General features: G+C 39.9%; 1 protein-coding gene across 1 annotated transcript in view; it reads left to right on the plus strand.

The window, feature by feature from the left end:
• The window catches only part of RAB38 (RAB38, member RAS oncogene family), a 62,796-nt gene that overhangs the window by 16,628 nt on the left and 32,762 nt on the right, over positions 1-13,406 (plus strand). The window contains exon 2 of the mRNA XM_082628476.1: positions 6,757-7,037. Coding sequence (XP_082484602.1) covers positions 6,757-7,037 — 281 coding nt within the window. The remainder of the gene's footprint in view (positions 1-6,756; positions 7,038-13,406) is intronic.

Consider the following 13,406-nt stretch of genomic DNA (forward strand, 5'->3'; position numbering starts at 1 on the left):
GTGTCTGGAAATTAATTGGAGTTCAAAATTTTTTGTTAGATGAATGAAAGAAATGAGGTGAGATGAGACAAACTTAAAGTGATTTCACTGGGAGTGGAAAGTGATGATTGCTAGTGACATAGCAGAGGATGACTTTTAAAGACTTGTTAAGCCTGCCAGTAATCATTGGGAGGGAGTAAAGAATTAGGGGTTATTTCTTCACTCAGCAAAGAGGTCTTACTGAATACTTACTGGGCACACAGGGCAGTGTTTGTCATGGGGCTGCAGAAACTTGGTCTGGCTAGGGAGAGAGGTTGGCAGTTTTGTAGGGGAAGATTACACAAGGTTAATTCTAAAATAGAAGCCTAGATGACTTGGAAAAATGGTGATCGATTGACACTTTTCTGTTGCTGGTTTGGTGGAGCAAAGAAGTGAGGAGAGAAGATGAAAAAGTTTCAGAACCACTGCCAGAGGGTCAGATGGGCACTTAAAAAATGGAGAAAACTTTTCTGACCAGGTTGTCAGCCTGACTCTGATCCTAGTTTGTGGGTTTCCCTGAGCCTTCAAAACCAGCTTATGCCCCTATAAGTTCAGTGGCCATTTGATCATCATAGCAATTGGATAGTTTTTTTTCCTTCAGATCCTTGTTCAAAACTCATATTTACTTTTGGTTTTATTTTCCTGCTTTTCAGACCATTACTGTCTAGAAAGAAAGAGCATGCCTTGGTGGTACTTTTAGCTCTACTGATTGTGCCATGACCCCAGAAATATATGTTTAGAATAAGCTGATTCCAAGAGATTATTTCTTAAGAGGATGAGAATGATTACAAAAACATAACATTCCAGTCTGAAACTCGTTGCAACAGATATGCACATACCCTTGTTAGAATAATGTTAATTTTCTCCATCAGTGAACATCTACTGATTATTTGCTGAAAACAAGAGCAGAATATAAAGTGCATCAGTATGTGGCATTGGCTTATGAATACAAGACAACGCTGTATTTTAGAGGAAGGAGGAATCTTAATTTCAGTTTATTTCTACTATAGTGTCGTGAGCTATACCATATCCAAAAAGTGGAGACATAGGCCGCAGATTTACAACCTTAAAATGTGACCAACCTGTTTTCCAGGTTTTTCCAATGCCAAGTTGGAGAGAGAAGCCTGAAGACACAGCATGATAAGAGTGAATGGAATAGGATAAAGAAAATGCTATGGGATTGTGAAAAAGGGAGCCATGGTTCCAGCTGGCAGGATGTGTGAGGTTTCAGGGCACAATGATAGGCTGCATAGGATTTGATTGAAGGTGAGAGGGGAGATGGGGAGGCAATTCAGGCTTTGGGAACAGAGCTGCAAAAAGGCAAGAAAAGCCAGGGAGTAATGCAGGATGTGTTTCTGGAAGGACACGTAGTCCAGTGTAGCTTGCCTGTGGAACACTCTGAAGGAAGGGACAGGAGAGGAGTTTGGAAGGGTGGTTGGAGCCACAGGCTCCAAATGTGTAGTCTTCATAGAAATGTAATGTGAGCGTCATTGGAGGGCTAAAAGGGCAGAGCATCATGGTAATATTTATATTTTGAAAGTGGATTCTGATAGAAATAGAAGTCTTAAGACTTCACGTAGGGAGGGCTTTAAAAAACAGTTTCCTGGGGCTTCCCTGGTGGCACAGTGGTTGGGAGTCCGCCTGCCGATGCAGGGGGCGCGGGTTCGTGCCCCGGTCCGGGAGGATCCCACGTGCTGCGGAGCGGCTGGGCCTGTGAGCCATGGCCGCTGGGCCTGCGCGTCCGGAGCCCGTGCCCCGCGATGGGAGGGGCCACGACAGTGAGAGGCCCGTGTACCGCAAAAAAAAAAAAAAAAAAAAAACAGTTTCCTGGGTCCCACACAAAACCAGTACAATAAGAATCTCTGAGGAGGATGCCCTGGGAATGGGTGGTCTGTAAATAGCTCAGATGATTTCTTTTCCCCCCCAAGCTCTGTTGAGATATAATTGACATATAACTTTGTGTAAGTTTAAGGTGTACAACATGATGACTTGATATATGTCTATATTGTGAAATCATTACCACAGTGAGGTTAGTTAACACCTTTATCACCTAATTACCTAATTACCTTTTTGTATGTGTGTTTGGTGAGAACATATAAGACTTAGTCTTTCAGCAACTTTCTATTATGTAATACAGTATTGTTGACTATAGTCACCATGCTGTACATCAGATCCCCAGAATTTATTCATCTTACATCTGGAAGTTTATACCCTTTGACCAACATCTCCACATTTCTCCCATCCCCTAGCCTCTGGCAACCACTGTTCTACTCTCTGTTTTAATGAATTTTGACTGTTTACGGCTTTTTTAGATTCCTCACATAAGTGAGCTTGTACAGTATTTTTCTTCCTCTGACTTATTTCCTTAACATAATGCTCTCATAGCATTTGCCCATGTTGTTGCAAAAGGCAGGATTTCCTTCTTTTTTTATGACTGAATAACATTCTTTTGTACATGTATATAGTTGGTCCTCCGTATCTGCAGATTCCACATCTGCAGATACAGAGGGTGGGTGTACTAGGTCATTTTATGAGGGACTTTAGCACCCTAGGATTTTCGTATCTTTAGTGGGTCCTGGAACCAATCCCCTGTGAATACTGAGAGATGACCACAACACATTTTCTTTATCCATTCATCTGTCGATGGACATTTAGGTTGTTTCTATGTCTTGGCTATTGTCACTAATGCTGCAAAGAACATAGGTGTGCAGATATCTCTTCAAGGCAGTGATTTCAGTTCCTTTATATATACCCAGCAGGTGATTTCTTATGCTGCCTGAATGGCAACTGTCTAAAAACCTGTGTTATATTTACATTTATTTTAAGGGAAAGGGAGTGACAAAAATTGAGATGCTGAGAGCCCCAATTAGGAGCTTTCAGCGGTCCAGATGAGGAGCAATGAGGGCCTGAAGTGGATCAGTGGCAGTGCTGATGGAGAGGAGGGGGCAAAGTCAAGAACCCCTTTTGAAATGGAAGTGTCGATAGGATGTTGGAGACCCTTTGGATATGGGGATGAGGAGGGAGTTGGAAGATGACTTGAAGGTACCACTCTGGGTGGCTGTGTGGATGGTGATGTTGTGAACCAGCGTGGGGAACACAGGAGGAATGGGAGGTAGAGAGCTGGATGCCTACATACTGGGGAGGTTGATCAAAGGGGGTTGTCAGAGGTAATAATGAATTTAGTTTATGTATCCATTCCAGTTCCTTATTTTTACCAATGAGGAAACGAGGCTCAGAATGGTGAAGTGGCTAATCTGAGGTCACAGAGCTAGTTGGTTAATAGAAAACCCTCTTGTTGTTTTTATGCCATCTAGAAGGTACACTGCTTGGTTATGCCCGCTGAGAGCATCTGGATAATACTAATTATCAAGTGAAAAATATTAAATACACACTATGGCTATGTTGCTGGTGTATGCTTTTAGCTGAGTCCATGACACCAAATGGGCCACTTCATGCAGTTGGAACAGAGGACCAGATGTTGATTTAATGGTGGTATCATAGGGGTAGAAGGCATGAAAACAGAAAGGGGCTGTAGGGATCGGCCAGAATAACTTCATTTTACGGATGAGAAAACTGAGTCTCGGGGAGAGAAATATAGTTGTCTAAGACTGCACTGGTAACGAGGCATTAAAATGAAGATGCCCTGTCTTCTGACCCATCAATTTAGTGCCTTCTGTGGGAGGTTATCCAAATTATTACCACAAGCTTTGTGCTAACGTTTGTGAGGCAGTTGATTGCTCCGTCGTTTAATATCCCTTGAGGCTGAGAACTGAATCACTAGCCACATCTACATGGCTATGGAGTGTGTGCTTAGAGACTACAAGAAATGGGGACTTACATGGTGACCTGGATCATTTTTGGTCCATGCATCCAGTATAACACTTCCTAGTTTAGAAGTTCCTCAAGGACAAAAATTCTGTATCTGCAGCACAAAGCACAGAACCTGGATCATATTATTCAGGAAATGTGTGTCGAATCAGTGATTTAACTCCAATGGTATTTTTTTGAACTACAGTCTTTTTTTTTTTTTTTTAAGTAAATCACCTATGATAGTTTCATCAGGTCTGTACTTTGTCCATATGTAGGCACTCACGAAGAGTCACATGGTTCTCATTCTTTTCTTAAGAAACAGCAGACAGGGCTGTCAGCTGACAAAGGCAGGATAAAATGAGTGCTGGAAAGGCCCTGGGCTGAATGTGACCTCTTGCTAGAATGCCAAAAATACAAACTTTCCAAGTCTCCTGGCCCAGTGACCTCAATATACAAAGGTCTTTTCTTTCTAGAAACAAGCTTTTTTCTTCCTGTTTCTGATCTGACACACATACCCTCACAAACTCAAACACACACACACAATCCCTATGAAGGTATAAGCCTATAGTGTGCTTTTTTGCATAGTCTTAAAAATGACCTTTTGCCATATATTGGAAATGTAAAATCTTTCTTCTTGAGGGCTGCCTTACTCTACTATGAAAACCCCTGGACAAGCAGATTATTGAATAACCCATGACTTTGCCCTTCATCTGATTAGTTCCCTGAAAGGGATCATAAGACATCCTTAAAAAGCCTAGAGGCCTTCAGAGTTCTGAATGATAACAGAGGGCCTTTTTCCCCTATCTTCCTGAAATGTCATGGCCACCCTGATCAGTATCAAAGGAAATCACTGTATGCATAAGGAACTAAAAAAAAAAAAAATGAAATTAAGAACTCATTGGAAAAAATGAAAGTTCATCTGTGGGTTTTTTGTCATATGAGGAGTATTATACCACTTTCTTTCATTGACTAGATGACTGTGGGAAATTTTTTAAAATGCTGGTATAACCCATGTAAGAAATATTTTCGGATGGACATGAGCTGGCCCTGACAAAGTGTTCTTCTTTCCAGTGATACATGCTTGAGCACACAGGCTCACTCACTAGGATAGGAAGCCTTGACCTTCATGCATTTTCATGAAGTGCTTACGGATCAGTTTCTCTTACAATCCACAATGCTAATGCCAGTGTGAACATGACCTACAAAAGAATTTGATAACTTGAATTAAAACTCACTGTCACAAAACCTTGAACACAAACTTAAGTGTAAAGCGTTCTTAAATGTTTGTTGACCTATATGTTCTTAGATACATGCCAGTTTCAGCATTTTATTTTTTTAAGATAAGTTGGCTTATTCAATACACATTTAACTTTGTTTTAATTTCTAAAACTTCATAAGACTCTGAACACAAAGAAATTCCCAAATCAGAATTTAAAAACTTTGGTCATACACTTCGGGAGTTTTGGGTTCAGAAAATATAAACCCAGTCTTCAACAGCTCCTATCTTCAGCAACTATTAGTGGATAGATTTATAAGCAATAGGATTGTGTTCGTTTTGGTTGATCAGCTCAAATTCCTGTAATTTTCTTTCATAAACTCTGGTCTAGAACTCTGATTTCACTACCTTTGTCATATCGTCTTTCATAATTTTTAATATGCTGAAGAAAGGGAGGGAAAACTCAAGTACCAACGAGTAGTAAGGGACTGTGCTGGATGTTTCACATGTGTTAATTTAGTTCATCCACATAACAACCCTGTGAGGTGCATATTATTACTGCCATTTTGCAGATGAGGAAAGCTAAACTTAGTGTGTTTAAGAAATTTGCCAGCATTCATTTAGAAAATTAAGAATCAGGGCAAAACTGATTCTAGCTGATTGGTCTAAGACTAATCCATTTATTTATTTCTTTGTTTGTTTATTTCTATGTCAGGGTACTTTCCTTATCCCATAGACTGTAGACTAGTTAAGGGTAAAGGCCCTCAAGTTCACTGTTGTAATCCTAGCATGTAGCTCAGAGACTGGCATTGATGCATAAATATCTGTTATCTGTTCAGTTGAGTTGAATGGGACACTCCTGGTATATAAACCTGGGGGATAGATAGTATAAGACTATGGCTCAGTGGTTAAGTGTATTCAATGTTGGTAAATGACTATGGGCTCTGGATTCAAAAAGCTCAGATTTGAATTGTAACTTCTTAAGCTTACCATCTGTATAGTTTGAACAAGTTACTTAGCCATATTGTTCTCAAATTTGTCACTTTAAAATGGGCCTAATAATTGTACCTTAATGATAATTTATGGGAATCACATCACTGATGGTTAGTGAATATACAATAAATGCTAGCTATTACTGTTATTCTTGATTGACGTTGACTGTGGATGCCTTTGTAACATACTAATCTATCGTCCCACTAAAATGTAAGCTCCACGATGGTAGGGATTTTCATGTTTTAATCATTGTATCCCAAGTATTTAGAACAATGTTGTCCAATAGAACATTCTATGATAATGGAAATGTTCTATCTTGGAGTGTCTAATACTGTAGCCACTAACCACATGTGGTTATTGAACACTTGAAATGTAGCTAGCTAGTGTGACTGAGGAACTGAATTTTAAATTTTATTTAGTTTTAATTAATTTAAACTGAAATAGCCACATGTGGCTAGTGGGATACTGTATTAGCACAGTTCTGGAATGTTACATGGTACACAGACATTTCAATAAATACTTATTAAATGAATGAATCCCCTCAGGACTCAAAGATCAAAAACAGAGCTGCCTGACGGCATATTTAGTGCATTCTTTAAAGATAAGCAATGAAGCACTTTACTGAGTGGTCTGCTCATATGAGGTCTTATTGGGTTCCCATGTATGATTCAGTTTACAACTGTAATGTGTTTTTGATTTCTATTTCTTTTTGGTGATAGGTCAAGAAAGATTTGGAAACATGACGAGGGTCTATTACCGAGAAGCTATGGGTGCATTTATTGTCTTCGATGTCACCAGGCCAGCTACATTTGAAGCAGTGACAAAGTGGAAAAATGATTTGGACTCAAAGTTAAGTCTCCCTAATGGCAAACCAGTGTCAGTGGTTTTGTTGGCCAACAAATGTGACCAGGGGAAAGATGTGCTCATGAACAATGGCCTCAAGATGGACCAGTTCTGCAAGGAGCATGGTTTCGTAGGATGGTTTGAAACATCAGCAAAGGTAATGTGACCTTAAAGGATAAACTTATTGTAGGCATGATTCACAAAGAAAATGGCATATAATCATCGTCATTATCATCATGTTAATAGTATGTGTTCGTTTAGTGATTTATAGTTCCCAAACTGCTTTAAGCTCTTTCTCATTTCAAGGGGATGAGTGGAACTATTATCCACAATTTAAGATGACAGTGGCTAAGGCAGCAAAGCAACTTGTGCCTGATCACATTGCTAATGTTTAATAACCGTGTTCATTTATTGAGGGCTTAATTTGTGTCAGGCATGCTTTTTGTGCATTTTCTCATTTGGTCCTCACAGCAACCCTGTTAGGTGAGTGTGGTTTTAGAGTCAGTGAAAGAAATGGGCCTCACATTCAGTGTCACTGCTTCATTCAAGTATGAATTAGTTTACCCCAGCAACACTTATTATGTTCTTCTGTATGCTGGGGATTGTGCTTGGCCCTAGAAATGAAAAGACAGCAAGAACACAGAACTAGCACATTGGGAATGCCAGAAGAGTGGGGTGAGAGAGTAAATGGCAAATTCCAATGTGAAGAACATAGTGTGGCTTGGTACTGCTCACTCTCCTGGGTGGTAGAGGAGTAGCAGGAAGTGGGGCAGTGTCAGGGCTGGAAGATGCAGAATCCAGTGCGGCACGGTGAGGGGTTTTACACTTCCCATTAGGCCCTATGCTGTGATCTGACGTGTCGGGGGCACAATTTTTTCTCTACTCCGTTTTGTCTCTGTTTATATTTTTGTATCTCAGTATCAGAGAGAAAAATAGTATCATCATGAATGTTGAAAAACTTTTTAAAAAGCATGAATTAAAAGTAAATGGTTTACTACATTTTTCTGTGCACATATAAATATATATGCACATTTTACATTATTAAGATTGCATTCTGCATAGCTTTATATCACTATTTTTCCATTTTTATTTATTTGTGGAACACACATATTGAATACTTGTGGAGCACAGGCACTGCGCTAGTTGTCTGGGATTCAGCTGTGAATAAGATAGGCATTGTCTCTGCACTTATGGAAGTTCACCCTTAGGCCTTGTTGTGAACATTTGTGCACATCACTAGAGAATGGCTGGAAAATATAGCTTGAATGGACATCATTCAAATAGGCTGGGGAGGAGCCTCTGACTGGTTTTACAGAGGGTAGAATGGTCAGATTTGCCCTGGGGACTATGGAAAGGTAGATTGGAGGCAAGTAAACCTGGAGACAGAGCCGCATGGTAGTTATTGTATTCCTACGGGAAAATGACAAAGCCTTGAATTAAGGTAATGGCTTTAGAGATTACAAAGAAAAACCTGATATGAGAATATCACTAAAGTGTAAACACCAGCAGGAGTAAGCAGCCACTTGGGGTGGGAGGTGATGGAGAAGGAGGAAAAGGTGGTGGTGCCTCTTTATTTTGTCATAGTTGGGATGTTCCTTTGTTTCAGCTGTTTCATGGAGAGTCTCAGTGCCTGCCTTCTCTCAGTGCTGTCTCTAAATTGGCCTTATGTTTAGATATTTTTACTTCTCCGTTCCTTGTTTTCCTTCTTGAGGCCCCAGTGTGCTTGTATGTTTTTCCCCTTCTTTCCTTTTAAAATCCTTTGTTTCCCCTCTTTTTTTAGGATTTTTTTTCCTTTGATTCAGAACACAGTATCTGTCATTTTCTACTTCTTGGCTGTCATTGAACTTTTTGGTTTGTTTGTTTGAAGAATTTATTGTTGTAAAGAGAGATTGGTCAAGCAACATTCGCAGATATGATTCAGTTATAGAAATTTAAGAAATATTCCATTTTTAAGAGACTGATTCTTGGATGTTAGTCCGGCTTTTTAAAAAATTCCAAAATGTGGGTGAATTCATCCATTCACCTATTCCTTAGCTCCATACTTTGAAGCCTCCAGGCACAGGGGTAAAAGAGTAGAATTTTGGAGAACTCCTTTTCTTAATTGGTTATCTTACATCTGGAGGGCAGTCTATATTGAATGACATTTATTTTTTATTTTTTCTTGGAGTTTCGTTGATTTACAATGTTGTATTAGTTTCTGCTGTACCACAAAGTGAATCAGTTATACATATACATATATCCACTCTTTGTTAGGTTCTATTCCTATATAGGTCATTACTGAGTACTGAGTAGAATTCTCTGTGCTATATAGTAGGTTCTTATTAGTTATCTATTTTATATATAGTATATAAATAGTATATATAGTGTGTATATGTCAATCCCAATCTCCCAGTTTATCCCCTCCCTTCCCCCTTGGTAACCATAAGTTTGTTTTCTACATCTGTGATTCTATTTCTGCTTTGTAAATAGGTTCATTTGTACCATTTTTTTTTAGAGTCTGCATATAACCAATATTGTATGACATTTGTCTTTCTCTGTCTGACTTCACTCAGTATGACAATCTCTAGGTCCATCCATTGAATGACTCATATTTATATGAGGAGGGGAGTCTTCCATCATTCATTCATTCATTCATTCATTCAACAAATGTTATGGAACACCTGTTATGTACCAGGCACTGGGAATAGAGAAACTTACAAAACAGACAGAATCCTGACTTCATGTATAACAGTAACAACAAAACATAAGTAAAATTGGGGGGTGGGTGGGCAGGGGTGGGCTGATGGATAGCCAGTAAGTGCTAACAGGAAAATAAAAGGAAGGAAGACACCTATACATTTGTGGGGAGGGTTGAAATTGCTTGTGGGACAAAGGACGTTCTGGACTTTTTCTTTCACCTCACTCTGACATTCCTTGCACAACAATTACAGTGTCAAACTCTGCTTAAGGGCATGATGTTCATTAACTTAAGGCCTGGCTGACCCGCCATGTACTTAGATACTGGATTTCTAATCCTTTAAATCCCTGCAAGTGTAAACTTTGAAGAGAAGCTTTGTATGGAGAGAGGGTGGAGGGAATTCCACAAGGCACTGAACTGCTAATACGACCAAGAGGGTACAAGGCCTCATTGTGAAAGGTAGAACCCACATTTCTCTTTCCTCCAAACATACTGCTGTTGAAATTGTCCTTCTGAATGTCTTAATAATGAAAATGGCTTCCCGGTGCCAAGTTAGTATTCAAAGTTGACACCTAGACACGCAGGAACAATACTGCAGCGTTGACAAGCTGGAGTGTCAAATGATTCAAAAAGTCTTTTTTTGAAAAAAGATCTCTGATAAAGCTCTACTTACTTTCTGAGGATAGTATTCCAGCATGTACAAAACAGAGGTCCAGATCAAACCGTCTGTCTGAAGCTAAGATGGCAGCATTTGGAGACAGCTACCAATTCATTTGTTGATTACCTTTGGGATCAGGGAACATTTCCCATAAAGATCTTTCTCTTAGAAAGTGAATCTCCTAACAACGAAAGTCCTCTTGAGTGACATCATAGTCAGTCTGGTGATAAACATCTGATTTCCTTTTTTTTACGTTTCCAAAACTTCTAATGAGCCAAAGTCCACAACGTCTGGCTTTGTCCTCATGGCCACATCCTGGAGAAATCCTGTGGGTATATCAGCTCAGCCATACCTGAAGCTGAAACTAGCAGGGTGTTGAAGGAGTTTGTCACTGAGACCAGCCTCCTTCTTGCTGCTGACCCCACTGCCAAGGGAAATTTACCCTCTTGCTCTTCAATCTTCTAAAGAAACTTTCCACAAGAATTTTCCTGCCTGTGCTGTTGCTGGAATAATCATGGTAGCCTCTGGCTGTGAATTAAGAGAGAAAAAATAAAAAATAAATGTATGCTAGCATCTCTGATTTTTCACATCATCTCTTCAAATATTAAAAACCAAAGGAAAGAAAAGAAAAAGAGTCTCTCTTAAGTCAGATTTTCTTTAGTTTTCAACCTTTGCATTCTTTCCTTTTCTTAGCCGTGTTTAGTTGAATTCTGCCTGGGGATTCACTAGGGCCAGGAAGTATATAACTGGGGTCATCATATGTCCCATTTTATGGAGCATTCCTTGTTTATGCCTGTGGTCCTAGCATAATTATTAATAACCCCCCCATTTCTGGTCCGTAATTTAATTTACATGGTCAGCCTGTAGATCAGTATCTCTGATACGTCTATCTCACTGTCCTCATCATATTTAACTCTAATAATGGCTCTTTTATGCATTCCTGTGCCCAAGCTCAGTCTTTATAATATGTTTTGGCAGATTTGTCTATTTAGAATGAGGGCCCTGGTCTGCTCTTGTTGGTGCATTCCCAAGATTGAGAATCCTGTCTTTTGGGTCCATCTCAATGGCTGATGGGGCCCTGAGACCTTCTGGCCCATTTACCTGGTGCTCTCTTGGTGCCCATTGCCTGAATCTCCACTAGCTACTTCCTTTGGATTCACTCTATGGCCACATCCAACTACCTTTTAGAGTTGTTGTGAGATTAAGTGACAGAATGTACGTGGGGTCTCTGATGTGTTACATCTGATCCCACCATACACACATACCACATTATCTCTGTCACCTGTCCCCACAGCCCATCTGCCAGTCTGGGTGTCCCCATCTGTACCTGGCTCTGGTGCACACAATACATGCACTCAGAGGAAGGGTCTGTTTCTATATCTCAGCCCTTCCCAGGCTGCTCCATCTTGTTCTTATGCTGTGGTTCCCATGTGGTTGTGTTCAGAAACAGGACACCAGGAAAATGCCAGTGTAGATGGGAAGTAATGGGGCAAGTAGGATCTACCCAAGCAGTGATGAGAACAACAATCACAGAGAGAACTGCAGTGCCCTCTAGTCATGCAGCCTCCACCTCATGCCTTACTCCAGGCAGATTTCCTTGTCTGTTTCTACCCTATTTATAGTGACTTTTAGGCCCACCTCAGAATGTTCTAAGATCAATGGGTGCCCTAGAAGACACTTTCTAACATTAAACTCCATTGAAGTTTAGTCTCTTCCCTGGAGCTAAAAAGAAAGATGTTGATGTGTGTCCTGCTAAGGGAAGGAATATACCCACTAGTGTTCTCTGTAAGAAGTTATAGTTTTTTAGAGGGAGGAGTAGGTGTTTCACAGTGTAGTGGACATTTGTCATGTGTTTTGGGTTTCCAGTAACTGTTAAACACATTTGCTATCTTTGGGGAACTTCTAGCCATGGGAGGCTCACCTCCCCAGGAAGAGTCCATAAAACTTTCTTCCTCTGCTTTATTTGCAGCTAGGGCACAGGCATATGACCTAGATTCCATAGATCATACTGATTCAGAAGTGAGCAACTAGAGGAAGAGGGTGCAATGCAGAACCCATTTTTTTTCTGGGGAGGTTGGTGGCAGAAAAGACCTCCATCCTTGGGAGATAGCAGAGTTTGCTGAGTCCTATGCTTGACACAGAAACAGGATCACTGCTGGCCCCAGGAACAGTTGCATTCAAGTTGAATTCCTTGGAGCTTTGCAGATTACAGGACCTAGTGCTCAGTGGTAGCTGGCAGCAGTGTCCTCATCACGCCTGTTCTATGTAGGATCTGAGTTTCTGGAAGCTTAGGCTCCATCCGGTTTCTCTAGACTACTGTTTCTGTAGCCTACTGAGTAATTCTGCAAGCTACCCAACATCCCTTGAATAAATGACTTCATGTTTAGCCAGCATCGGCTTCTGAATCTTGCGACTGAGAATCTGGATTAATATACATGGTCAAATGCATTTAAGAAATCCAGCTTCACTGTCCCCCTTGCTGTAGGACTTCTCAGGCCTTTGATATCCTATGTGCATACTGAATCTCCAGTAATAAAAATGGCTATGTTTCTTGCTGTTTGCTGTACGTTAACTTTATGTACAGATTTTTACGTGTATGAACTCATTCAGTCCTTAGCGTGATCCTATAGAATAGGTTATTATTATTGTTACCATTTAAAAAAAAAGTTGAGACTTAGGTGATTTCCCTAAAACCATAGAGTTACTACCTTATTTCTTTGATTCTAACTTATGCTTTTTGTTCCTTCCTATGTTAACATTTCAGAATCAAGGTATGTCCTCTAGTCAGTGTGTATCTCTAAAATGATGGTGTGTCATACATATAATAGTTTTTTTCACTATCTCCTCCAAAAGGGGACTATACCATGCAGCAGTTTGTAAATGTTTTTGGCCACATAGAACACTTAACAAACTAATAGAACACGCTTAGGAAATACTGGCCTAGAATTATCTTTTAAAGGGAAAGTCTTCTGTCTTCCATTGTTTAGTGAGCTTTTTCCATTATTATTATTATTTTTAAATTGCTATGAAAGCTAAAATATGCAACAGTTAAGTAGCTAGTTTTCTAGAAGCTGCTTGAATGGTAGGATCACACATCATTTCTTCTTATAGGCTTTTAGAAAAAATATATAATGCATTTATACAAACTGGAAATGCATAGATAATTGCACTTGAGTATGGGTAGACAGTTA

The sequence above is a fragment of the Mesoplodon mirus genome, assembly GCF_964341445.2.
Source record: "Mesoplodon mirus genome assembly, chromosome: 7".
NCBI classification, from domain to species: domain Eukaryota; kingdom Metazoa; phylum Chordata; class Mammalia; order Artiodactyla; family Ziphiidae; genus Mesoplodon; species Mesoplodon mirus.